Here is a 25,474-nt window from a genome sequence, read left to right on the forward strand (position 1 = left end):
CATGCGTGAGTCCCGGGTTCGCAGCCCGGAAGGCACGAAACTGAGTTTGGGTTACCCGTGAGGGTGCGCAACCTCATGGGTAACCCAACTCATGAAGTTGCGCAACCTCATGAGTTGGATTCCTCATGAGGGTGCGCAACCTCATGAGAAATGCAACTCATGAAGTTGCGCAACCGCATGAGTAGCAGCTCAGTTGAGTTTGGGACGGAGCTCTGTTCTGTCCAAACTACCGTGTAGTCGGAAGTTGGGCGTTTTTTGTTTAAAATGTCCAAAAAAAATAATAATATTTCCTTCTTTTTTGTCCTTTCTTTCTAAACCAATATCTAAAAGGTCATATATTTTGAGATAAATGTAATATTATTAATATGCATTAGTTAATATAAATAAATAATTGAACCGATCACATCTGCATCATGGGTGATGATGTGCTTTCAAGTTGTTTTCTCTGTATCTGAAAAACTTTTTCCTTTCTGTGACCAGTTTTATTTTAATTTTCTCTTCATCTTTAAAAGCACCTTAAAGTGGGCTGGGTCAGTGAAACTACCGGAGCACTCAGCCTCGTCCTTCTTCTCTATTTAAAGATATTTACAGACGACTCAGAAAAACATCATCCCTTGTCTTTTTTTTTCGGGCTGACCATGAAAATGTGAAAAATCTTTACAAACAATATTTGCGTGCAGAAATCACATATAAACAACCGGAGATGAGAAAACTCCACAAGGTGATCGCGTTACCGGATCGGCAGCTGGATGTAAGAGTAACAATGTAAAGCAAATCTTTGCCTCAAGTATCTGTGAGCTTTGCCATGAATTGAAACTGAACTGAAATTTGTATTTCTTCATTTAGGCTGAGAATTAAAATCATTATTGTACAGCATGGATCTCTTCAAATATTCTTGAACATGTTCCTTTATTCGGAATGTCTAAGCAAAGAGGGTGGCAAACCATGACCCATTAATCACATAAATGAAACATACAAACACAAAGAGAAAACATATTAAGTGTGTCCAACATTACCCAGTCATCTCAACCCCTAACTAAAATGAGCTTGGGCAATTCTGTCCCTTGCAGCAGGTCCGGCTTGCTCATTCATGTGGACTGGCTCCAGGTCATCGTCAGGATGCTCCACAATAGGGGGACCCTCTCCTTCCTGATTGTGGAGCACTGCACACGCCACAGTTACATCGCATGCCCTGTCTGGTGCCACCCGCAGCCGCGCAGACATGGAAATCTGGCCTTAAGTTGGCCGCAGGTCATTCACTTGCACTACTGTTTGCATTAATATATATTTTCAGGTCGTGCATTTTCCAAGTTCCTTTCCTCTCATTCCATGTGTCGCTGTATGCGCCACTTGCTGGACGCTGCTCTTATTTTGAAAAATAGAAAAACTAAGCGGAAGTCTGGTGGTTCACGAGGTGAGGTAAACAAACGGCGCTGCTTCCTGTAATATCCACAGATAGGCTCCTAACTCCCAGGTTGGATGTATCTTTGAGCACACACCTTTTTATTTTCAGCACGTAACTAACTTTTGGACTCGTCGTCATTTCTACAAAAACTCCGGACTCCCCCTACGCCTCGTGCTATTAGCGAGCGTTAGCTGTTCATTTAAGCTAGCTAGCCAGTTAGCTACATGTGTTTGACCTGCGCGTGACTCGTCTCTGCGGGCTTAGAAACAGCTTTTTACTGTAAGTATACATGCTGTAAGTATACATGTTGCAAGTATACATGTTGGGCAGAAGAGTAGGTTAGTACCATTCATAAATTGCCGTCAGTTTATAGATAGATAGTTACTTTATTCATTATTACTTTAGCTACAGCAGCATGTGTAAGCAATGCAATGTAGAAAACATGCACACTATAAACCAACACATAATTAAATTAACTACCAAAACAATAGTAAAGATGTGGCCAAACAAACAACAGTTTAAGGGTGTTGTAGTTGATTGATTTGGTGAGGTGATTTATTTTGAAGTGTCATTGCAGTGGGCAATAAACGTCACTCAGACCATTTTTCTAGTTGACTATGTTCCAACTTGGACAAGCTGCCAGCTGGTTTAAAAGGGGTGGAAGCACGAATAAAATAGACTTATGAAATGATAACGTAGCTAACTTTTATTGTCATTGGGCAACACATGAATTCAGTTGCAACACAACAAACACATGACAGACAAAACAAACTACGACATTCCTGTAGTCCGTTTTTTTTATTTGCGTGAATTACAATACGGTGTGCATCCAAAATATATACAGCAACATATTATACACAATGCCAAAATTAAGCATGGACCAACAATGTAATATCACTTAACCTAGATATACAAGAAGCATCTTATTTGATTCAAAGATGTCCGTTTTAGCTCTGGAAAAGTGTTGCATGTTTTGTCCCACTATTGATCTGAAGTGTTATAGCCTCAATTAAACCATGGTTAAAATAATCACATTGATCGCAGCTGATAATAATTAGGAAATTGCTGAATTAATGGAATTTAACTGCTGCAGTTTTATTTAAGTCCTGACATTGATTGGTGAAATGTAGCCTATTGAATTGCCTCTCGCAGCAGCAGCTCTTTGGTTTACTAACACAAGTGTGGGGCAAAGTATACACTTTGCCCCACACTGAACACAGCGGCAGCCCGGTGGAAACAAATATGTAGTTGTGACCCTGATGATTGAGTGTGCATGTTGTTTTGCTCCTCTAGGCCCTGTCTCCAAGGACATAAGAGACTCCAAGCAGCAAACTCTTGAGGGTTATGGAGAATAATGGATAACCTTTCATCAAATAAGAGTCACATACCCTGTCAGTCGTGGACGGGCCAGAATGGCTGGTCCACTGCTCCAAGTCAAGGATCCCTTCTCAACCCACTTCCTGGCTCTCAGCATCTCAGCCAGAGACCTTCCTATGACCACCTGCAGGAGTCCAGTCAGAGCTGTATGAGCGGCCTCGGCCCCGCTCATCACTCTGCTCTGTACAAAGCCTCTCTCATCAGCAGCAATCCGTCATCCAATTCTCTGTTTGCCCCCCCTGCTGTCCCCAGTACCTCTCACATGATTTCCTTTGCCCAGCAAACATCTCACACCGCGCCGATGCAGCTAACTGCAAACCAAGGAAAAAACATGCTTTCTCTTCCCCAAACAAACCAAGCGCCACAGCCTTGTAGGCCCCAACTCCTACCACATCTCTCACCCCACAACCTTTACAAAGCACCATTTCATCACCCATCATCAAATCAGAGTTTACCAAACAGACTTCAGCCGGTTAGCCTGCCACCATGTGGACCACATGTAAGTACGTCTCAAGCTACTTTTCTAGGAACGAATGTGGCGTTTTCTGGTGTTGATGGATACACTCACAGCCGTGCCTCATCCACTTCTCAGCAGCAGAGTCAGTGGACACCTCCGTCACACTGCAGGGGTGAGCTTCATGACCGTATGGTCATATGTGGTTGTATACTAGTTGGTTGTGGTTAAATGTGTCGTTTGTGTGTGTGTGTGTGCGTGTACCAAGTTGACTGTGTACGATATAGTACATTTCAGATTACAGTGCTGTCTGATGTTGCCTCTAACTCGCTCTTAAATTGTCTAATCCTCTATTGTTTTCCTTTAGAAGCTGTTAGCGAATCTATCGCTGACGCACCGGCTCATCCTAAAAACAAGCCATCGCAAGAGGAGACGATTAATCCACCGGTGGGGAAATTAGCAGGACTCTCATTTAAATTACATTTTCTTTGTTTGGTCCATATCTTCACAAATAGAACGGAGGTTTTGTAAATGTTTGATGACATCTGGCCCTTTTGTTCCTACAGAGCTGGATAGTACACACTGTCGGTCAAATGAATGTTTGCTACCTGCTAGTATGAGAATATTTCCCGCTGTGGGATTTTAAAGGAGGTCATAGATGTTATTTTGTACCTTAATTTCTTTTCATTCCTGTCTGCTTTCAGGCCAACAATGAGACGCAGCGCTTAGTGCTTCTGCAGCGACGTGCACAGCTCCTTCAACAAGTGGCAGAGTTGGATAAACTTGTAAGTGTAAATGAATAATGTCCATCCAGTTTTATTTATTAGTTTGTTGAGACCTAGTAAAACTGACAACATGCGCTTAAATCTCTGTTTTAGAGATTATTATTGATAATTCCCCACACAGCTATAAATAACCCTTTGACTTGACTTTGTCCTCCTCTAAGCTGGAATCCATAAACCCAGAGGAGAGCCGTGATGAGAAGTCTGCACACAAAGCCATCCAGGTAGGATACGTTCTTTTAGATGCTGCAGTTTGATTTACGCACACACACAAAAACATGATTGCTTCTATGTTGTTGTTTTTTTAGTCTCCTCCATTAATGGACGATTCAGCTCAATGTAAACAATCCAAGACCAGCGATGCACAGCCGGGTCAGCTGTCTGCAGGAAAGTCAGAGGTACATTACATTTTAAATTAGTGCTTGTGGACTTTGTGTGTTCAGAAAAAGGCAGGAATGAATGCAGGGCTGTGTATTCCCCTTTTACATGTAAGAGATCATTAAAGGCTCCCTGTAAAGACGGCTGCACGGTGGTGCAGCGGCTCGCACTGACGCCTCACAGCAGGAGGGTCTGGGGTTCAGATCCCGGTCTGCAGGTCCTTCTGTAGAGTCTGCATGTTCTCCCCGTGGCAGCGTGGGTTCTCTCCGGGTTCTCCGGGTTCCTCCCTCAGTCCAAAGACCTGCAGCTCAGGTCAACTGGACTCTAATGTCCCGCAGGTGTGAATGTGAGTGTGCATGTCGTCTGTCTCTGTCTCTATGTGATGACTGGAGACTTGTCCAGGTGAACTCTGCCTTCACTCAGTGACAGCTGGGTGGAGGCGACCCTCATGAGGAGGAGCGGTTCAGATAATAGATGGATCGTTAAAGGGGCGTGCGGGTGATGGTATTTTTTAGTTTTATTATTGTGCCAGACCTCATTTTTTATTTGTTTAATCTGAATACATCTAAATGAATAACAATTTAACAATTTAAGTGTTTTTAAATAAAGGTTTTTTTATAGGATGACCTCAAAGCTTCATTTAAAAACCTCAATCGAAGCTTTGAATGTCAAAACAACATCCAGTAGCCGACGGCCTTCATTAAAAACAACACAGCTGTTTTTAGGAGCGAGGGCGACGCCGTTTTAGTGGATCTCAGCTTCTTACTCCGCTCATGTCCTGCTGTGCGTACAAGCTGCTCCTTCATTGTGTAGAAGCTGCTCCTTCATTGTGTACAAGCTGCTCCTTCATTGTGTAGAAGCTGCTCCTTCATTGTGTACAAGCTGCTCCTTCATTGTGTACGAGCTGCTCCTTCATTGTGTACAAGCTGCTCCTTCATTGTGTAGAAGCTGCTCCTTCATTGTGTAGAAGCTGCTCCTTCATTGTGTAGAAGCTGCTCCTTCATTGTGTAGAAGCTGCTCCTTCATTGTGTAGAAGCTGCTCCTTCATTGTGTAGAAGCTGCTCCTTCATTGTGTACAAGCTGCTCCTTCATTGTGTACGAGCTGCTCCTTCATTGTGTACAAGCTGCTCCTTCATTGTGTACAAGCTGCTCCTTCATTGTGTAGAAGCTGCTCCTTCATTGTGTACAAGCTGCTCCTTCATTGTGTACAAGCTGCTCCTTCATTGTGTACGAGCTGCTCCTTCATTGTGTAGAAGCTGCTCCTTCATTGTGTACAAGCTGCTCCTTCATTGTGTAGAAGCTGCTCCTTCATTGTGTACAAGCTGCTCCTTCATTGTGTAGAAGCTGCTCCTTCATTGTGTAGAAGCTGCTCCTTCATTGTGTACAAGCTGCTCCTTCATTGTGTACGAGCTGCTCCTTCATTGTGTAGAAGCTGCTCCTTCATTGTGTACAAGCTGCTCCTTCATTGTGTACAAGCTGCTCCTTCATTGTGTAGAAGCTGCTCCTTCATTGTGTACAAGCTGCTCCTTCATTGTGTACAAGCTGCTCCTTCATTGTGTAGAAGCTGCTCCTTCATTGTGTACGAGCTGCTCCTTCATTGTGTAGAAGCTGCTCCTTCATTGTGTACGAGCTGCTCCTTCATTGTGTACTTTTAAATGCTGTTAACAGACTACCTGAAGGCTCAACCTCGTGACCGTTATTGTAGATTTACATGTTTTTTACTGTTTCTTCTTTCAGCCCCAGTCCCATCTCTCATCGGACTGTTCCTCTCCTGCATCCTGTGACGAACACAGCGAGGATGATGATGCCATGTCAGCCGACTCCGAGGTAGTCACTAGAACATAGTATTTATATATTTTAGTTGAGAAAATGTAATCTTCAAAATGCAAATACTGGATAAATTTTTTCCCCAGGCCTTATTTTCACATTTTCCTCTTTCTTCTAGAAAGAAGAAAATGACTCGGCCGAGTCATCGGATTACAGTGACCCGGATTTCTTTCCCAGCAGTGACGGCGACTTCTCTGATTTCCTGTCCGACTCTGACTGGAGCTCCTCGGATGAATCGGCTCACAGCGGCCCCTCGGCCCCCGCGGGGGGAGCGCCTCCTCTGCCAGATGAAAAAGGGGCGAAATCAGAAAGTTGTCTGGCTCAGGAAAAAAGCTCCAGTCCCCAAAGAACGATACGCCCGATTAATCTGATGAATTCTTTTAAAACTGTCGTGTTGCCGACTGTGACGTCCAAAACACGTCGCGTTTACGACAGGAGGAACTATTGTTTGTTTTGCTCTAATCCGTTATCCAAGATGTCGCGACATCTCGAGAGGATCCACAGTGACAAACCGGAGGTGGCGGCCGCGTTTCAGTACCCCAAATATTCCAAAGAGAGACTCAAAATATGGAACAGACTCATCTGCCAAGGAAACTTTGTTCACAACAAAGAAGTCTTGAAGACGGGAACGGGCCAACTGGTTTCCCGAAAAAGGCCGAATGTAACTCAAAAGGCCCAAGACTTTCTTCATTGTCTCTACTGTCGGGGTTTGTTCATAAAGAAAGCTTTGTACAGACACATGAAGTCCTGCCCGGAGAAAAGGAACGAAGACGAAGTGGAGGGCGGGAGCAAGCGCCTGGCGGTGCGCTGTGTGCTGGAAACCTCAGACGACATCGGGATAAGCGACGGCTTCAAAGCCATCCTGTCCCCGATGACGTTCGACGATGTGACGCAGACGATCATGTCGGACGAGATCATCTTGCAGTACGGCGAGGACCTCTTCAAGCTGTACGGAGCTCATACGAAGAGGCACGAGTATATCAAGCAAAACCTCCGTCAGATAGCGAGACTCCTACTCGAAGCTCAGAATAAGACCCCTCTGAAGAAGCTGAAGGACTTCTTCCTCCCGTCGAGCTTCCCTCACGTGGTGTCTGCGGTGAACTCCCTGGCGAGCTACAACCCAGAAACCAAAGCGTACGGCTTCCCCTCGCTCGCCATCAAGCTCGGCTACAACCTGCAGAAGACCTGCGGTATCGTGAAGGGCAACGCGGAGAGGAGCGGCGACGCGAGCGCGGCCGAGTCCGCTCGAAGCTTCCTCGCCGAGTACCAGGAGAAATGGAAAACGCTGGTTTCTGCCGGCGCCTTGGTGTCCATCAGGGAAACCAAATTGGACCGGGAGAAGAAGGTCCCGTTCGCGCAAGATGTGAAGCGTCTGAATTCCCACATGGAGGATGTTCATCGCCTCGCAGAAAAAAACCTCAGGGACGCAACGTGTGCAGAGAACTACGCCGCTCTGGCCAAAGTGATACTGGCCCGCACGGTGCTGTTCAACAGGAGGAGTGTCTCCGAGGTGTCGTCGTTGCAACAGAAGGACTTTGCGTTACGGAAGAAGTCCGCCATGCAGGACGGCATGGACGTGTCCGTCTCCGATTTGGAGAGGAGCATGTGCGAGTTCTTCACCAGAGTCGACATACGGGGGAAGTCCGGGAGAACGGTCCCGGTTCTGCTGAAGCCGTCGTTCGTGTCGGCTCTAGAGCTCCTCGTGAGTGTCCGGCAGAAGTGTGGAGTGCTGCGACAGAATCCCTTCGTTTTTGGCCGCCCGCACACTCTGACCGCCTACACCGGGTCCGAGTGCATCCAGAAATTCGTGAGAGATTGTGGAGCGAAGGACCCCGAACTGCTGACCGCCACAAAGATCCGGAAGCATTACGGAACGATGCTGCAGCTGATCAACCTGGATGAAAACGAGGCCGCCCAAATCCTGGGCCCCAATAATCAAGTCCAGAGCCTGAGACAGGACGACGACACGCGGCTGGATGACGTTGAGATGGACTCTGATGGTAGGACTCTTCTTTACTTTCTTTCTTTTAAAGGTGATTTACAAGTGTGATAGTTTGATAGGGTGTAGGACGACATGTTGGTTTAGAAAGGGAGGTGCGTGTCGTGTGAAGAGAGTATTTAGGGCAGCCACACCCATTTTTTACTTTAAACTTGTATTAAAAACACAAGCAGTGAGCACTTTCTGGGGTAACAGCTGGTTTCAACTTTAAACAACATGTGCAGGAACCTGGAAAAAGACTCAAACTGGGTTTGTTTTGATTGAATAACTTACATTTGTCAATATGCTTTGCTCAGGCATGTGAGTGTGTATGTGAGATCAATGCTGCACGGTGCTGATGTTTTTCCGTGTCTTTATTGTCATCAGATATTTATTACGGGGAAGCACATGGAGCAACAACAGACGGCAAGACGGCTCTACCGCCACAATCGGACAAAGAAGGTAGTCAACTTGGGGATCATTAGGGGTTTTCTAACCATTTCAAAGGGAGGGAGGAGGACAGGTTCATCCATGAGTTCTTATCTGACGTCCACCTGGTGGTCCAAGGTTCATTGGATTTAAAAATAAAATAAGCTCGGTGAAGATAATGGGGTTTGGAGTGCAAAGAGGTTTTAAGGATTCCTTCAGCGTTATTTTATGATGCCAAAAAGCTAAATTTCCTTTTATCCCACAGGTTCCAGATATAAGATCAAGCGTAAATGGACAGAAGCAGAGATTCTTGCCGTTGAAAGACACATGAAGCATTTGATTAAGGAACAGAGGCTTCCCCAGAAAAACGACTGCATTCAGTGTCTCGAGGCCGAGCCCAAAGCACTCCGGTACCGTTCATGGAAAGGTGTGAAGGACTACGTCAGGAACCGGATCACTGCCATGAAAAGGCAAAGCAGAACTCCCAAAGCGAAGTCCTGAGGCGGCAACGGGCCGGGTCAAGTGAACCGCAGAAGACGACTGGACATCATTTATAGACGCCATATTTTCTTGATGGCATAATCGGTTCTGCACAACGTTTCCCTCTTGCATTCCTTCATCCTTCAGCTTGTGTTCCTCTCCGTCTTTCCTTTGCTGTCCCTCCGGGGCTCTTGGTCCACTTTAAGGGCGTTTACACTAAAATGGCCACGGGTTGAATCACAGTTTATTCTTTTTATTTATTTCTCTCTTACTTTGTATGATAACAGTATATTTTCCACTGTAGTTTTGTTTAATTTAGTTAAGTTTATTTGTACAACTCGTGCCTAAGTAATGTGTCTAATCCTGTAATAAATAGTTTGTTTTTTGGCTATAAGGTATTCTGTTATTCTCTTGGGAAACTGAACTTTGTTGTTTGGCTTTCTAAAACCGCTTTACCACCAACAAAGTAATTAGTTTATGTTTGAACAAAACACAAGCTAACTCTCTTCATAAATTATGGACACAGTGTTTCATTAATTTGTGCCTCCCTGTCAGGAAAACTGTGTATTTGTGTCTTTGTATATGACAATTGTTTTAGCAGTGATGGAAGTATTCAAATATTTTAATTGTAGTTACAGCAACGTCACACATGTAAAGATGTACTATTGTAAAAGTATAGAAGTGGTATATAATTGAAGTAATATACTTCAATTATAAAAATTGCAGAAATGTATATTTCCATATTAAATCATAGAAAAAGTGTTACTATTAATACGCTACTATTAAAATGCTGCATTTTGATCTAAAGATAGATAAATGTATACATTTTAAAAATAACTGCGGCGTAGAAAAGGTCCACAACTTTTTCTGAAATGAAGTGGCTCGTGAAAGTAAATATTCGTAAGAATTAATGGAATTCCTTAAATATTACCTCAAACTAATTCTTTGGTTGTTTCTCCACTGATGCAATCTGGTGACAACTGATCTATAATAATTAAAGAAACAAATGATAATTTATTTGCTGGTATGATCATATATTGCTTTTTTTTAAATTCCATTTAAAAAACAAATCTTATTTATTTCTAGCGTCCTAAATCGCAGGCTTTTACTTTGAAAGAATAGGCGGAAATGCGTTGGCGTGATTGGCTGTACCTTGACGCTAACGTTGCAGCAGAGGCTGCCGGTGCACGAAATCATGACCGTAAACGCACCACGGGACCGTTAAGGCAGGTTTTCATCAAAGCGTTTCATTTCAATACAGTTGAAAGCGCCGCGAGTAATTCACTGATTGTGTAATTCATTGATTGTGTAATTCATTGATTGTGTAAAGTGTTTCTCTTCCGTCGCAGAGGGACATGAAGACGCCGACGTTGACGCGCAAAACCTCCCGTTGACGTCCAAAGGTATCTACTGGTTTATTATGTCAAATCACTTGGTTTCCTTCTGGCGAGGCTTGTTATCTCCGCCGTGTCTTCCCGCAGGAGGGTGCCTGTGTTTGGGGTTATTATTGTCATCTTACTACAGAATATCCAACTCCACAAATAAAATGACGTTCATAATGGATTTCATAATCTGGGTTATTGGTTGCAAATCGTCTCTGAGCAGTGTTGGGGAGCGGAGAATCACATTTTTTGTTGTTACCCGACAGACCCCGCCTCCGACGTGGAACACGCCAATCGGTGAAGGTTATGGAGGATGATGGACGTCCCCGCAGCCAATCAGAGCCAGACACCCTCTCAGCCGTGGGCGGGCCAGAACGGCTGGTCCCCAGCTTCACCTGTGGGGCCAACCTGCGACCCTCTGCCCGGCTTTCAGCGTCTCAGCCTGAGCTCTCCTTCTGACCAGAGACCCGAGCACCTGCAGGTGTCCAACCGCGGCTGCCAGGGCGGCGACCTCGCCGCCTTCCCATCCGGCGGCACACTTTATTCTAATAATGACGACCAGAGTGTACGGCAGATCGTCCCCGACGCCCACGTTTCATTCGTGGTTCCAACTGCAAGCCAAGGGAGACATGTACCTCCATGTTCCCTCCCTCTAATGACGGAAGGCACGCAGCTCGGAAAGCTCCAACAAATGCCATTTTACTCCCCTCACAGCCCTTACCAAGCAACGTCTCCCCCTTTCCAGCCCCCGTACACACACCAGGGGTCACCGAACGGGCCTCAACCCCCACATCAGCACCTGGCCATTGGCTCTCCATCACTGGGCGTGAACCAGTGTCCTCCGTGTGCCCCTCAGCCTGTGGCGTCCTCGCTGGGATTCACCCACGGTCCCGCCTCGCCCTCGTCTCCCGTCCCACAGCAGCGCCAGTGGACCCACTCGGGCGGTAGGTCTGTTTGTAATGTGTATGTGACGTGTTGCTCAGCCTCCTGATCCTCAGGATGAAATGACTCATAAGTAATTTAAGGACGAACGACATCGGTTAGTGAAAGTAAAAACCAAGTGGCTGCGTCGTCCATTAGCGCAGGATAGCCGCGCCCCCCAGTGTGTGATGCGGTCTGACAGTCTGGAGGAAAACAGCCCTCTTCTCAGTCCAGAATGTAACGGTCCAGTCTGGCTCTCTCCTCCAGAGTGTAACTGTGTTTTCTCCTCAGGATCCATAAATGAGTTTGTTCCCAATGCAGCTGCACAAGACAGGAACATCACGCCACAGGTGGGGGAATACAGCAACGGCATTAAAACATCCAGATTATCGCCGGCAGCAATGGTTGTATTTGCTTAACTGATCTGAGTCTGCAGGTTCTTTCTTAGCTTATTTATTGATGTGTCGTCTCAAAAGAGATAAATGCTCATCACAGGTTCACTGTTTACTACGCATCCAAATCGACTTTTCATAAAATAATCCTCTTTTAGTCCCACAACGGGGACATTTCAGTACGACAGCAGCTAAGGGGATCGGTCAAAACAAAAGTATAATGAATAAAATAAGTAATCTAACAGTAAAGATTTTAAAAGAAAAATGTACAACAAAAACAAAAATAGGATGTAATCCTCATATGAAATAGAGAATATTACATTTAAATGAATCATTTCATTGTGTCAGCTGCAGTCGAGATTCACCCTTCAGATCAGCCGCTCGCCAAGTACAATCCCAGGTGCACCACATTCAGTTCAGTTCATAGAAGTGTTGATATAATAAAGTGCATGACCGTGTGCAGAGTGCAATCTGAGGTCTTTTCCATTCAGCCTCGGCACTGAGGAGTTTGCAAAAGCATTTAATCTCTGTAAGAAAAGAAAACACAATACAAGGGATGTCAAATGATGTATTTCTAGACTCAATATTGCAATAACTTTATTGAACGGTGGGTTAAAAGGATTGATACAATATGATGAATCCTCTCTTTGCAGTCTCCTAGCTCTGAGTCTCGGTACGGTCTGGACCCGGAGCTGCTGCCCAGCGTTGTAAGTTCTCATTTCTCTTCTTTTGTGGGGCGACGTCTGCAGATCCTCCGTCTCTGAAAGATTCTTCTCAGGTTTTTACTGCTGCAGCTCGTATGAGGGCTTTCTGAGCCTCGTCTACTCTTGTTTTGAACTTACGTTTGAGTACAACGAAACGTTCCTGCTGTACTGCGTTAATGAAATATGTTCACATAAGTGTAAACATATATTTTAGATCCTTCCGCTGCCGTGCTCTCCTGATCGTACAGGTGACCCCTCTGTCTCTCAGGTGAAGGTCATCGCAGAGGACGCGGCAGAGTGGGGGGGCAAGGTCTTCCTCTCAGAGCCTTTTTCCCGGCTTCCTCCTCTGGCAACTACTTCCTGTATCGTAGAGGACCGGGGTAAACGCACACAACCTTGACTCAACACACCGTGTTTGTATTCCCTGCATAGCGAGTGCTTTAAGTACTTAAACTACTTAAACTACTCCACAAGGTAAACGACAGGAAACAAGAGAACTAACTTGGAACATAAACATCTCAGGAAAATGTTCCACCTCAGAAAACCTTCATGTGTCTCACTTATGCAACAGATCTATGAGCTGGTGCTTGAAACGTTATGCAAATGATCACATACTTTATACATGGAAAGAAAGTACATAAGTATGTATGTGCATAAGTATGTAAGTACGTATATACATAAGTATGTAAGTACGTACATACGTATGTAAATGTGTATGTAAGTATCCACATAAGTATGTAAGTACGTATCCACATAAGTATGTAAGTACGTATATACATAAGTATCTACGGATGTGTATATATATATATAAGTATGTAAGTATGTACAAACGTATATACATAAGTATGAAAGTATGTACATATGTATGTACATAAGTGTGTATGTAAGTATGTACATAAGTATGTATATATATATACTAAAGTATGTATGTAAATAAGTATATAAGTTTATACATAAGTATGCAAGTATGTACGTATATTCACGAGTATGTAAGTATGTACTTAAGTACGTATATACATAAGTATATACGTACATATAAGTATGTAAGTATGTACATATATACATAAGTATGTGTGTATGTACATACGTATGTACATATATACATAAGTATGTAAGTACATAAATATAAGTATGTGAGTATATAAGTAATTATGTAAGTAAGTTAGTACACATGTCAGTAGTAATAACGTAAGTATGTAAGTCAGGATGTGGCCCTGAGGAAATGTATTGGCAGCCCATCCTCAGGGCCCTCCATCAAGCCTCCATCCTCAGGGCCCTCCATCAAGCCTCCATCCTCAGGCCCTCCATTAAGCCTCCATCCTCAGGGCCCTCCATCAAGCCTCCATCCTCAGGCCCTCCATCAAGCCTCCATCCTCAGGCCCTCCATCAAGCCTCCATCCTCGGGGCCCTCCATCAAGCCTCCATCCTCGGGGCCCTCCATTAAGCCTCCATCCTCGGGGCACTCCATCCTCGGGGCCCTCCATTAAGCCTCCATCCTCGGGGCCCTCCATCGAGCCTCCATCCTCAGCTGTTCCTGTCGTCATGCGTCACCGTTCTGTCTGAGCCCAGCTTCATGTCCCTCCTCCCGTGTCTCTGGCCTTCAGGTAACGCGAGTCCTCTCGCCATCCGCTCCGCCTCGTACTGCGTTCCCTGTGACGGCCCGACCGCCCTCCTGAGCCGGCTGCCTCTGGGGGCGCTGCTCACTCCTCTGGCTCCACTTCAGGGAGAGGTCGGTGTTCAGAGCGACGGTGTCTGTGGTGACGGCCGCGTGCGCTCCATCTGATTTGTGCTCATGTTGTTGCCACTAGACGGCCCCGCCCGTGTGCGACGAGCCCGAGTGTGTGATGGGCTGTGGCGGTTGTGGAGCCTCCATGTGCGCGGCGATGGGCTGGCAGGACTGTGGTCAGAGGTTCTACTGCCCCTTCTGTGGGGAACTGGGCGAAGGTGAGATGAAACCTCTCTGCATGCAGGTCGCAGTGTTCAGTGCCACACCGGCCACATCGCCAGTGTCCTGCTCAGACATAGATCTGTTCTCGGGATGGAGAAACCCAACGTGTGGAGCCGGTTGGCTGTTGAAATGCTGCAGCAAAGTGTGTCTCCCTCTCTTGTGTGTCAGTGCCGTGGCAACACTACCAGCCCACCAGAGGGGTGGAGGGCGATCGGGTCGATAAAGACAAGAGGCCTGAACTCAGCATGGGCTCATACGAGATACTCCATTCTCAGAGGGTTCGATTCCCCTGTTTTTCCTTCATGTCTGTTTCCATGTTGTTAGATTTGACTTACATTTCACTTACAGTAATACCACGAAGCGCAGAAAATTCCATGCATGTGAAAATGTACACGGCCATGACAGCTGATTCTCATTCTGATTATTTGCTGATTTATAGCTTCAATGTGTGGCGGTGGTCCTTTTTCTGTGTTTTATATCATTGCAAATGATAATATTCTAAAAATAATATCTTTGCTGTTGTTTAGACAAATCTAGCAGTTCCTGTAAAAGGCGCTTTAGTTTTGCTTCCTTACATTTTGTAGACAAACATCTTCTTTGATTGAATAGAAGATCATCAGGTTAGAGTTCCAGTGTGCTCACTATAACAGGGAATAACTATAACTATGCAAAGAGTGAAACTCCTAGAATAAATCAGTATATGTTTGAATGTTTCTTCCCTGTAGTAACACAACATTACACTATTGGGGCCCCTGCATTGCCTCATGATTGCACAGCGAGACATGTCGTGTGTGAGCTGTTGCACGTCATTTCAGGGTGAACCTGCTGCACTGCTGCTGGCCGTAGATGTGTCTGCATCAGCGGCGAGAGGAGGACATTTGGAGTTTGCGACACAACAACTACTGCGTCTGCTCACCTCTCTGAGGTAAAGCACGCTCCCACCCTGTGCAGGTGTGTAAATACTGGGACGACGGCCCACAGTTCCCTCTGCTGTGTGCAGGGAGGGGGGCGGCGCCTTGTCGGACGTCCGCGTCGGTTTGATGACGTACGACAGTCGGATCCACCTGTACGACCTGAGCCCCGCCCTGTCCCGCCCTCACATGCTGGTCATCACGGAGACAGAGGACCTGCAGCTTCCTGTGAGGGAGGGGCTCCTGGTGCCCCTGAAAGACTGCATGGACGGCTTGGAAAGGTAACCAGAGGCCAGTCGTATGCATTCCTATTCCAATGAAGAACTACATGTCATGTTCAGTCATGCTCCAGCTCCATGAAGCCAGACTCATCCTGACGCGCTCGGTTTTAGTTTCTCTACTTTGCTGAAAACATTGGAACTCACTTTGGTATTCTTTGGTGTAAAGCGATCATTGTGTGTGTGTGTCTGTGTGTGCCTGTGTGTGTAGTGTGTTGCAGCTCATTCCTCAGTTGAGTCCAGAGTGTGATGAGTCGCGTGGCGTTTCCATGGATCTGCCCGTCAAAGCCGGGCTGGCCGTGCTGCAGGTCAGAGATCGCTGCTCAGACTTTGCCCTTCAGACTTTGCCCCTCAGACTTTAACCTTCAGACTTTAACCTTCAGACTTTAACCTTCAGACTTTGCCCTTCAGACTTCATTCAAAGTTTCTCCTGGATGTATTGTGGCAGCACATGGAGGGCTCATGGCAGCGATGTTACTGCACCAGACTAACAGCAACCTTTCCATGACCTCAGTATGATCAGTGACAGTGGAGAGTTAAAATAACACGTTATATTACTCATCATGAAATGCCAAAGAATTTTACAAAATAAATAAAAATACTTTCCATCTGCAGTAACGGACTCTTAGTTGGTTTAACATTTTTTAGTACATTTTCATTTTTTATTCTTAATTAATCATATGTTTAATTGTTTAATGTGTATTGTCAAGCCCCACACACCAATCTAAATGCTTTGTATGTGCAAATGTATTTGGCAATAAACTGTTTCAGATTTGGATCCTGAACACTGAAATGATTTATTATATTTATTATTCTTGACGTCCAGGCCCTGAGCTGCCCGGGCAAGCTGCTGATCTTCCACACTGCCGCTCTGATGGAGATGACACACACAGACTCGTCCTCAGGGTTCTTTGGCTCTAATCAACCGAAGGTACGTAACACACACTCACACAGACACACACACACACTGCTGGTGTCACAGTGCTGACCTCAGGTGAGAGGATGAAGCAGCATTCGGTGCAGGTATGAAGAGGCGTGTCATTACTGTACGGCTGCGTTAACCGCCTCTTCTTTCAGTCCATCTTCCAGCTGTCGGAGCGAGCCACCTCATTGGCCAAGGACTGCGTCAGTCAGGGCTGCGGCGTTCACCTGTTTGTCCTCTCCCAGCAAGACGTGGGCGGGGCTTGGCCGGGGCACGTCCCATATCTAACGGGCGGAGCCCTGTACACCTACAGCCACCTGCAGGTATACGGCGGCTCTGCAAATGACACAACATGAACTACACAAAGAAGAAATGTGTTTCTGTGGAAAGCAACAGTTTGACACTTTGCCAAGAGTTGGATGGAAAGATTGATCCCGCTTGTTTTCTGTTAGCAGCTAGTTAGCTTAGCACAAAGTGAAAATACAATTTCCCTTTTTTACCAAAAGTGTTGCTTTTAGCTGTATTTGATGAATGTTTGGAACACACACACACACACACACACACACACACACACACACACACACACACACACACACACACACACACACACACACACAGTCTCATAGTCGTGTGTCCCGCTGCAGGGGGAGCTGGACAGAGAGCGTTTCAGCTCTGATCTAAAGAGCGTCGTAGAGACGGAGACGGGCTACAAGGCTGAGCTCAGGACTTTTGTCAGCAAAGGTGAGTTTACTTTCTTTACCTGTGGTTACCTGTCCAGGTTCCTGTGACTCCTCTCTCCTCCCGTCCTCTTCAGATATGCGCGTGTCCGGCTGTTACGGGCTCTTCCTCCCCGAGTCCAGCCCCAGCCGGGTCGCGCTGGCGACCCTCGACCGCAGGACGACGCTGGCCGTGGAGCTCGCTCACACCAGAGCGCTGGACGAGGCCAGAGGCGTGGCCATACAGGTGGGTTCACGTACAGGTGGGTTCACGGACAGGGAGGTTCACGGACAGGGAGGTTCACGGACAGGTGGGTTCACGGACAGGTGGGTTCACGTACAGGTGGGTTCACACACAAGTGGGTTCACGCACAGGGGGGTTCACGCACAGGGGGGTTCTCGTACAGGTGGGTTCACGTGTGCGAGCGTCAGGTTTCAGAGGAGCTGAACATCCAGACCCGTGACTTTTGTTGCCTTCCTGTCATTTAAATCCTGCAGTTGGTTGAGATTTAATTGAGTTGTTGGACCGTTCGTGATGCATTTGACATCCTGTTATCCACCTTTCATGAAACAGGAACTCAGTGCAGACTGCATGCTGTTGACACTTCACCTGCTCTTAATCCGGCTCTTTCAAAAGAAGTGGTCCTGATCCTCCTCTCTCCTCAGACCGCTCTGTCCTACAGCACCCAGGCCGGCAGCAGGAGGACTCGGGTTCACACGCTGACCCTGCGCTGCTCCCCTCGCCTGCAGGACGCCTTCCGGCAGTACCAGGCCCAAACCTTACTCACCTTCTACTGCAAGAAAAGTGAGGAACCTCTCCTGCAGACGAGTTCTTGACACATGGAAGCAGAAAGAACGCTCATGAACATCTGCAGCAGTTGTTGTGAATAGATAATAAAGCCACAAAAGCTTTGAAATGAAGCGACCTCATGAGGATGAGAGTCGTGATCTTCATCTGCTCAGCAGTGTTTACTTCAGGGTAGTCAGTGCTCCGGTTTGCAAAAGTTTCCATATTATATAATTGAAGTGATACATTTAAAACCCTTTTTTTACATCAACATGTGTTGATGTCCAATTAATATTGATGCCTTTATTATGCAATCTGTAAACAAATGGGACCAAGATCAATATAGTTTATAGATACCTGGCATATTGTGGTTAATGAAGACTACATTAAGTTCCATAAACATAAGGGTAAATGTTCTGTTTTGGGTCATAAAACAGTCCAGTAGACTCTCCAAACCTGAACTGTAAATATAATGTGGTACGTACTATGTAACATATATTTATAATGATTATAATACTCAAAGCCATTAGACGCTGCCTTCTTAGTTTTGTTATAGTTTGTTTTACAGACCAAATGTCACATAAAACAACATTAATGTGTGTTTGTTGCTTCATGCTGCGTTCGTCTAGTTTACTGCTCGGCGCTGGAGCGCCCTCTACAGGAGCTGAGGGAGGAACTGCAGACTGAGGTGACAGAAGCGCTGGCGTCGTACCGCAAACACTGCTGCTCTGCCTCCGTGTCTGCTGGACAGGTGACACACACCTCAAAACATCTGGATGTTTGCACATCCCTCTGCAGCTTTCCTACTTCAGCTACTGCGCAGGTTTATTTCACTGTGTGTGAAGGTCCATTTGTGTCTTTTTTACCTGAGAAAATTTATAGTTTGTAAGTAAATTATCCCCAAATTTTTTGCTCTCCAAAAAAAAAAAAAAAAAAAAAAAGAGAACAAAAGTTTTTATTCGAGAATTTTCTGTTTTTCTAGATTTTTTCAGTTTTAAGAGCTTTTTTTTAGAGCACATATCTTTTTTGAGATTAAATTTAGTTAGTTTTGAGAGCATTTTTTTTCGAGAGAATGTTTTTTGTTTGCGATTTTTTTTTGTTCGAGATATTTATTTATTTATTGCTAGAATTTTTTTTTTTCAAGCAAACTTTAGTTTTAAGAGCTTTTTTTTAGCGCATTCTTTTTTTAGAGCAAATTTCTTTTTTGAGAGGAAATTTAGTTTTGAGAGCAATTTTTTAAAAATTTTTTAAGGACAACTTTTGGAATTGAGAGCAAAGATTTGGAGATAATTTACTTACAAACTAGAAATTTGCTTGGGTAAAAAAGACACAAATCGACCTTCATAACCGTGTGTGTGTGTGTGTGTGTGTGTGTGTGTGTGTGTGTGTGTGTGTGTGTGTGTGTGTGTGTGTGTGTGTGTGTGTGTGTGTGTGTAGCTGGTCCTCCCTCAGTTCCTGCGGGCGCTCCCCGTGTACATCAACAGCCTGAGGAAGAGCGAGGTGCTGCTGCCGGGCCTGCGCAGCTCCGTGCACCAGCGGCTGCAGCAGCGCTGCCAGGTGCTCTGCATGGACGCCTGCAGCACCGCCACACACTTCTACCCGCTGCTGCTGCCTCCGGTCAGTACCGCCGACGCCGGAGGGAGTCGTAAATGCTGTGGCGTGCGGCGAACGCGGGTTATTTATTAACGTCAAAGCAAAGCCGCGGTGTGACCTTTTCTGGTGGCTGTAGAATGAAGTGATGCCACAGTGACTGATGTTCTTTGACGTAGCGGTCGGTGTTATCTTGGTTTCATCCTCGACACACACACACTTCCTGTTTCACTGGTTTGTCCCTGCAGCCGCTCTCGGTGGACGGCTGCGGCGCTCCAAACCCGGAGGCGGCGCTGCGCTGCTGTGCCGCCAGCCTGGAGCCCGGAGGCCTGTACTTGGTGCACGCACCCCTCACCCTGCTGCTCTGGGTGGGCAGACAAGTCCCAGCATGCACCCTGGCGGAGCTCTTTAATGCCGGCAGCTTCTCCTCGCTGCCCTCCGGAGAGGTAAGAGAGCAGAGAGGAAGGCTTTTAATATTCTGTATCCGCTCTGCGTAAAGGCTTTAACAGTTAAGTAATAAAAAGACGTAAAGAGTCCCGTAGCACTGACTCTGCATGTGTTCTGTGTTTCTTCAGACCAAGCTGCCCGCTCTGGACACCCCGCTGTCCGTCAGCGTCCGATCCCTCGTCCACGCGCTGAACTCCCAGGCGCCGTGCTCCCGCCAGGTGAGTGGCTGTCACTCACGAAATATCACAATTCATTTGATCAATTACAGCTGCGCTCCTACGCTGCGCTCCTACGCTGAGTGTCATCCTCCACCCTGCTTTCAGTCAGTTATAGTCCTGCATGTGCGTCCCGCACGCTGTGCAACCGCCACTCATACAGACTACTTTCTCTACGCGACTGAAATGCGATACACAACTCCTCCTGCGTCGACTGCCTTGTAGCCGTTGACACCACCGTGTGTGTTGTTCTGTCTCAGCTGCGGGTGGTGAAGCAGGGCGATGCCTGCGAGGAGGCCCTGCAGCGCCACCTGGTGGAGGACAAGAGTCCCAACGGGGGCGCGTCCTACGCCGACTTCCTCTACCACCTCCACGTCAACTCGGTCCGGATTCTGCAGTGACCTCACGCGCACGCGCCACCAACTGTGTGTGTGTGTGTGTGTGTCTGTGTGTGCGTGTGTGTGTTGCCCACAGTGTGTTCTGTTTGAATAACCCATAATAAATCAATAAAGACGTCATTTACCTGGTTGTGGTTCCTTCCAGCGCATCAGCTGAGGACATTTCGCCACAACAGCTCTTGTCTCAGTGATGGAGGAGCAGATCTCCTTGATGACGTCATCATGCGGCCTCGGGTGACCGGGGGACTCGGGGAAGCCGTCTAACCAGCTCAAAGGGGCTGATCGCACTAATTGGCCTCAGGTGTGTTGCTGAGCTGCAGGGGGCGGAGTCGGAGCGGTTGTGTATTCATGCCGCTTCTCCTCGAGGACGCCGCTGCTACAAAAGGCATGTTGTTCAGTTTCAGTGCGCCGTGTGCACGACATGGGGACACTGCGACCTCCTCACAACGCTGCACCTCGCTCCAACTTTGACCCTCTTCCTCGTGTTTCTGCTGAGCAAAGGATTGTGGGTCGGAATAGCCTGAATGGCATGCTTGCTTACATACCGGTACTGCAAAACGCTCCCGGATGTGGTGGAGCGTCCTGGTCTTTTTGGCATACTGCATGTGACATATGTATTGGGACAGACTAAGGCCGTGTCTAGTGCCGAACACTTTACGAAGTAAACTGCAATACAGAGCAGTAACATCTGGAGTGCACTCCGTCGCTGATAAGCGCTGTATCAAATGGAACGCTTACGTTAATCAACTGGCGGAAGTGACGTACGCAAATCGGCTCGCGATACCCGCGAAACTAAAACTGACAAAATGAACGCACTTCTTACCCTCTTCTTGTCCCTTGTGTTCCTCTTTCTCCAACCTATGTGGAAACTGCGACACCTCCACAATCGCGGCAGGAGGATATAAATAAATTAATAAAAAGCTGGCGGAATGGCTCCTCCTCTTCCGCTACGTAGCCAAGATGGCGCCCGTTCTTTGACCGTTAGCAGTGCGCCATCCGGGTACTTTCAGTGCACTGAATTCTGCTGGTTTTGTCAGTGTGGCGCACTAAGCACTGAAAGTCAGTGCTCGAAGTGCGCAAGTGTTCGGTAGTAGACACTTTATCTGGCATCATAAATAGTATTGATTGTATGAATATTGGTCATTTATTGCTAATTGGCACTAAAACATTAAAAATCCCAAATGCGTCAAACTCACATGAGTCACATGGATGAAAGACCTGCTTGTGCTTTGTGGTGCTCAAAGCCACCAGAGAAAGACACGAGAGAAGCTGTTGAGCAACAGTTAGAAGAGTTACTGCGTCTTCTGGGGAAATGATTCAAGATTTAATGGCAATCCATCCACAGAAGTCATTTGGGCTCATCCTGTAGAGTAGTTATTTTAACCTGTCAAAAGGACCGGAAATGTCATCGAGTCTTCTTATAAATAGAGACACGGTGTTGGTATTTGATTTGTTCCAGTTTTGTTTATCTGATAATGGAAGTCAGATGAGTCAATTCAGCGATTTATAGTTGATTTCTGGGATAGTTAAGTTGATTTAAAATAAATCATCTCGAACTGCATTACAGTTTATTTGTTTAACCCGAGTCCATGGATTTGAAACCCTGGTTGGGATGCGGTTAGTTTGGGATGTAAAAGCCTTTTTATCTTCCTAGATTCTTATGATTGATTTAAAGAAATAAAGGTCTATGAAGGAATGCAACATTTAAAATAAAAGATCAGTTTCTGCTCATCACTTTGTTGGCAGTGTGTCGGCCGCTCGTGAGTCTGTTTCCTCGAGCCTTTTCAAGCACAAAAGAGGAGTTTACATCAGAAGACATTTGTTGTATTGTGATGTACTTTTTACGAATTCAATTTGGCAACGCAGAACACGCACCTGCATATGTATTATGAATAAAAAGCCAAATGCTCTGCAACCACAGTATTTCTGAAATATTAATATAGTGACTTGAAGTCTCTGGTCCTGAATATTAATGAAGAGATATAACTTCATGTACAGAGCTATCTCCAACAACCATATTTTGTATTTATTTCAGGCTTAATATAAACATTTCTGTCACGTGGTGTGGACCAAACAGTGGCGCATGTCTCGTCGTCCAGTTGAAAGACAGATAAACAAACGCGTCTATTTTCAACACGCGTGGCGGCATGTTTTGAAGGCACAAAACCAGCTCTCTCATATTTGCCCCTATTTGGAAATACGCACGGACAGCCGGGCGGTGCGCTCGATTACAGCGCCGCGCTGAGCCGCTGCGCCATTTGGCCACCAGAGGGCGCCACAGGGCGACTCCTCCGCCGCCTCTCATTGGTGAAGCCGCGACCAAATCTGGCCGACGAAGTCAAGTTAGACAGATTCATCCGCGTCAGACCGGAAAACGATTTATTTTTGCCTTCAAAATAAATTGCAACTATGTCTTAAACACTTTCTGGGTCATAAAAGGCGGGTGAATCAATACTCATCAGTGATTATTGTGAAAGTAAATGGATAAATAGAAATAAGGATGTTCATAAAACATTTTATTTTATTTTCCAAATTGTATATGTAAAGCAATAGACTAATTAGAACATTTCTGATTTATTTACAGACTATGTGAACATACACACCCATCTTCGACAGGAATGGCAGGAAAGTTATTGTTGAAATAAAATGTCTGCATTATTCATGAATAAAAAAATTATGATTCAAGTGCATACAATTTAAGAGTACAATCATTTCAAATATGTATACATCTCAGTATGCAGTGAAAAGCAGGGGAACCAAACTCTAGAGGATATACTAAAGTTGTTGTGTGCAATAAACAATGATGACGAGAATGATTGACCAAGTACACCAATGCAAATGATTCTTTTTTCTATCAGCATACGTTGTGTTCATCTTGATGTCGTTGTGTAACTTTGGCTGAGCCGCGCTACACACAGGGCCGCGGGGCCGGGTATCAACACCGCTGTACAGCTGCAGGAGTTCACCAGGTCTCGGTGCTAAACTCATCGGCATTCATCGGCATGGCATGAGTTTGTGAATCAGTTATGTTCACCAGCTGCTATTTTAGAATCAAAGCTCAAATAACAAAGAACGTTTTGTTATTGATTTGATTTTTTTGGTTTGAAGATTGTGAATACAAGATTACTTGGCTGCTTCGATAATACAAATATGTTTTATAAATACTATATATTTATATACACATTATATTTGATTAAAACAGATATATACATATATATTTATATTTATATATATACATATATATACATACATATATCTATATAATATATATATATATATATATATATATATATATATATATATATATATATATATATATATATAATATTTACATGCACATTACATTTGATGAAACAAATATATATATATATATATATATATATATATATATATATATATATATATATATATATATATATATATATATATATATATATATATATTGTATTATCGAAGCAGCGTTTTATTCTGAAACTCGTCGCAGGAAGTCGCTTCCCTCCGCCAGCTGGCCTGATTCCGGTGAGCGCGCGGCTGTCAGCAGACGACACAAGCTGCCGCCTCGCCTCGGTCTCAGCCTGCTCCTCTCGGCCTCCTGAAGGCGCCGCTCCGCTGCTCGTCTCTCCGGACTTGTGTTCATTCAGGTTTTAGTTTTTTAAACGCTCATTTAGGCGCAAACTCACCGCAATTTTTCATCTTTTTTCTTCTTCCTGGAGCTGACAAAAGTAAAAGAAGCGAGAGCCCAAGAAGAGAGACATGGCCACGACAACCTGTACGCGATTCACTGACGAATATCAGCTGTACGAGGAGCTGGGGAAGTGAGTTCTGTTGTTGTTGTTGTTGTTGTTGTTGTTGTTGTTGTTGTTGTTGTTGTTGTTGTTGTTGTTGTTGTTGTTGTTGTTAATGATAATGATTTTATGATGATAATGGTTTGTTACGGAGTTTTGAGAGTTTCTTATTTTCTGCTCCGCTTGTCTGGTTTTAAATTGTAATTTGGAGAAACGGCGTAGAAGGCTGGTTAGAGGTGTGTGTGTGTGTGTGTGTGTGTGTGTGTGTGTGTGTGTGTGTGTGTGTGTGTGTGTGTGTGTGTGTGAGTGTGTGTGAGAGAGAGAGAGAGAGAGAGAGAGAGAGAGAGAGAGAGAGAGAGAGAGAGAGAGAGAGAGAGAGTGTGTGTGTATGCGCGCGCTTTTTCGGGATGACAGCTCTCAAAATACTCTCTCTCTCTCTCTCTCTCTCTCTCTCTCTCTCTCTCTCTCTGTGTAAGTCAGTGTCTCTCTCTCTCAAACAAATGCTTGCTCTTCTCAAAATGAATTTTTTTCGAAAAAAGTGGGCGTGTCAAAAATGTCTTGAAGAAGCACAAATAAAAAGTTATTCAGTTTATACAAAAGTATTGAATATATATATATATATACATATATATATATATATGATGATGATGATGATGATGGTGGAGCTCATAGGTCTTCATCTGAGTCTCTGATGGTTGCTCATGAGACTGTTTGAGTGCTTTGATATCTTCCAGAAGAATGAATGAGTCGTTGCCCGTTGACCTTTGACCTATCGGTTGCTTCTCAGTGTGTCTGTAAGTCCTGAATGAAACATGGAGGTGTGACAGCGTGACAGCGCTCTTCCTCAGGAGGCTCCTTCTGCAGCATTGTGTTGACATTCTGCAGTAGGCAACAACAATAACAACAACAACCTCCATCCATCCCTGCTAATGAAGAGACGCTAACTGCATGCACACTATTCTTTAAAA

The 25,474-nt window shown here is 45.4% G+C and overlaps 3 protein-coding genes and 1 long non-coding RNA gene across 18 annotated transcripts in view; 3 read left to right on the forward strand and 1 right to left on the reverse strand.

Annotated features, from left to right (window-relative positions):
- The first annotated feature begins 1,420 nt into the window (after positions 1–1,420).
- Positions 1,421–10,035, forward strand: LOC137801481 (uncharacterized). Of its 4 annotated transcripts, none has more exons than XM_068598944.1 (11): positions 1,421–1,684; positions 2,699–3,281; positions 3,375–3,411; positions 3,604–3,683; positions 3,941–4,021; positions 4,183–4,242; positions 4,327–4,416; positions 6,134–6,223; positions 6,342–8,223; positions 8,589–8,663; positions 8,896–10,035. In XM_068598944.1, exons 2-11 carry the CDS (start codon positions 2,760–2,762, stop codon positions 9,129–9,131), a joined length of 3,153 nt encoding a protein of 1,050 aa, XP_068455045.1. In that variant the 5' UTR covers positions 1,421–1,684; positions 2,699–2,759; the 3' UTR covers positions 9,132–10,035. The 4 variants fall into 4 exon arrangements, with proteins under 4 accessions (XP_068455045.1, XP_068455046.1, XP_068455044.1 ...); XM_068598945.1 differs by having other exon boundaries at positions 3,378–3,411; XM_068598943.1 differs by having other exon boundaries at positions 2,699–3,411.
- A 216-nt stretch (positions 10,036–10,251) lies between these two features.
- On the forward strand, positions 10,252–20,857 carry si:dkey-13n15.2 (protein transport protein Sec24C). Its single transcript, XM_068598939.1, has 22 exons — positions 10,252–10,336; positions 10,460–10,513; positions 10,759–11,436; positions 11,705–11,763; positions 12,459–12,512; positions 12,778–12,889; positions 14,114–14,238; positions 14,318–14,453; positions 14,626–14,735; positions 15,273–15,382; positions 15,458–15,649; positions 15,858–15,954; positions 16,473–16,577; positions 16,724–16,891; positions 17,213–17,309; positions 17,383–17,531; positions 17,951–18,089; positions 18,701–18,822; positions 19,509–19,688; positions 19,910–20,107; positions 20,237–20,326; positions 20,584–20,857. The coding sequence occupies exons 3-22, from the start codon at positions 10,806–10,808 to the stop codon at positions 20,722–20,724; spliced, it is 3,015 nt and encodes a 1,004-aa protein (XP_068455040.1). The 5' UTR covers positions 10,252–10,336; positions 10,460–10,513; positions 10,759–10,805; the 3' UTR covers positions 20,725–20,857.
- LOC137801477 (uncharacterized) lies at positions 16,392–21,681 on the reverse strand. The gene is made up of 4 exons (XR_011079755.1): positions 21,545–21,681; positions 20,847–21,209; positions 17,329–18,116; positions 16,392–16,904 (listed from the first exon to the last, which is right to left on the reverse strand). It is a non-coding gene; the product is annotated as an uncharacterized lncRNA (long non-coding RNA).
- A 2,586-nt stretch (positions 21,682–24,267) lies between these two features.
- Positions 24,268–25,474, forward strand: part of camk2b1 (calcium/calmodulin-dependent protein kinase (CaM kinase) II beta 1) — a 61,739-nt gene continuing 60,532 nt past the window's right edge. For all 12 annotated transcript variants that reach the window (XM_068598867.1, XM_068598868.1, XM_068598876.1 and 9 more), the window contains exon 1: positions 24,268–24,536. In XM_068598867.1, the coding sequence (XP_068454968.1) occupies positions 24,475–24,536 (62 nt within the window). In that variant the 5' untranslated portion in view covers positions 24,268–24,474. The remainder of the gene's footprint in view (positions 24,537–25,474) is intronic.

This window comes from Clinocottus analis, unplaced genomic scaffold (assembly GCF_023055335.1).
Source record: "Clinocottus analis isolate CAN_PGR_092001 unplaced genomic scaffold, fCliAna1.0.p SCAF_41, whole genome shotgun sequence".
Lineage (NCBI taxonomy): Eukaryota > Metazoa > Chordata > Actinopteri > Perciformes > Cottidae > Clinocottus > Clinocottus analis.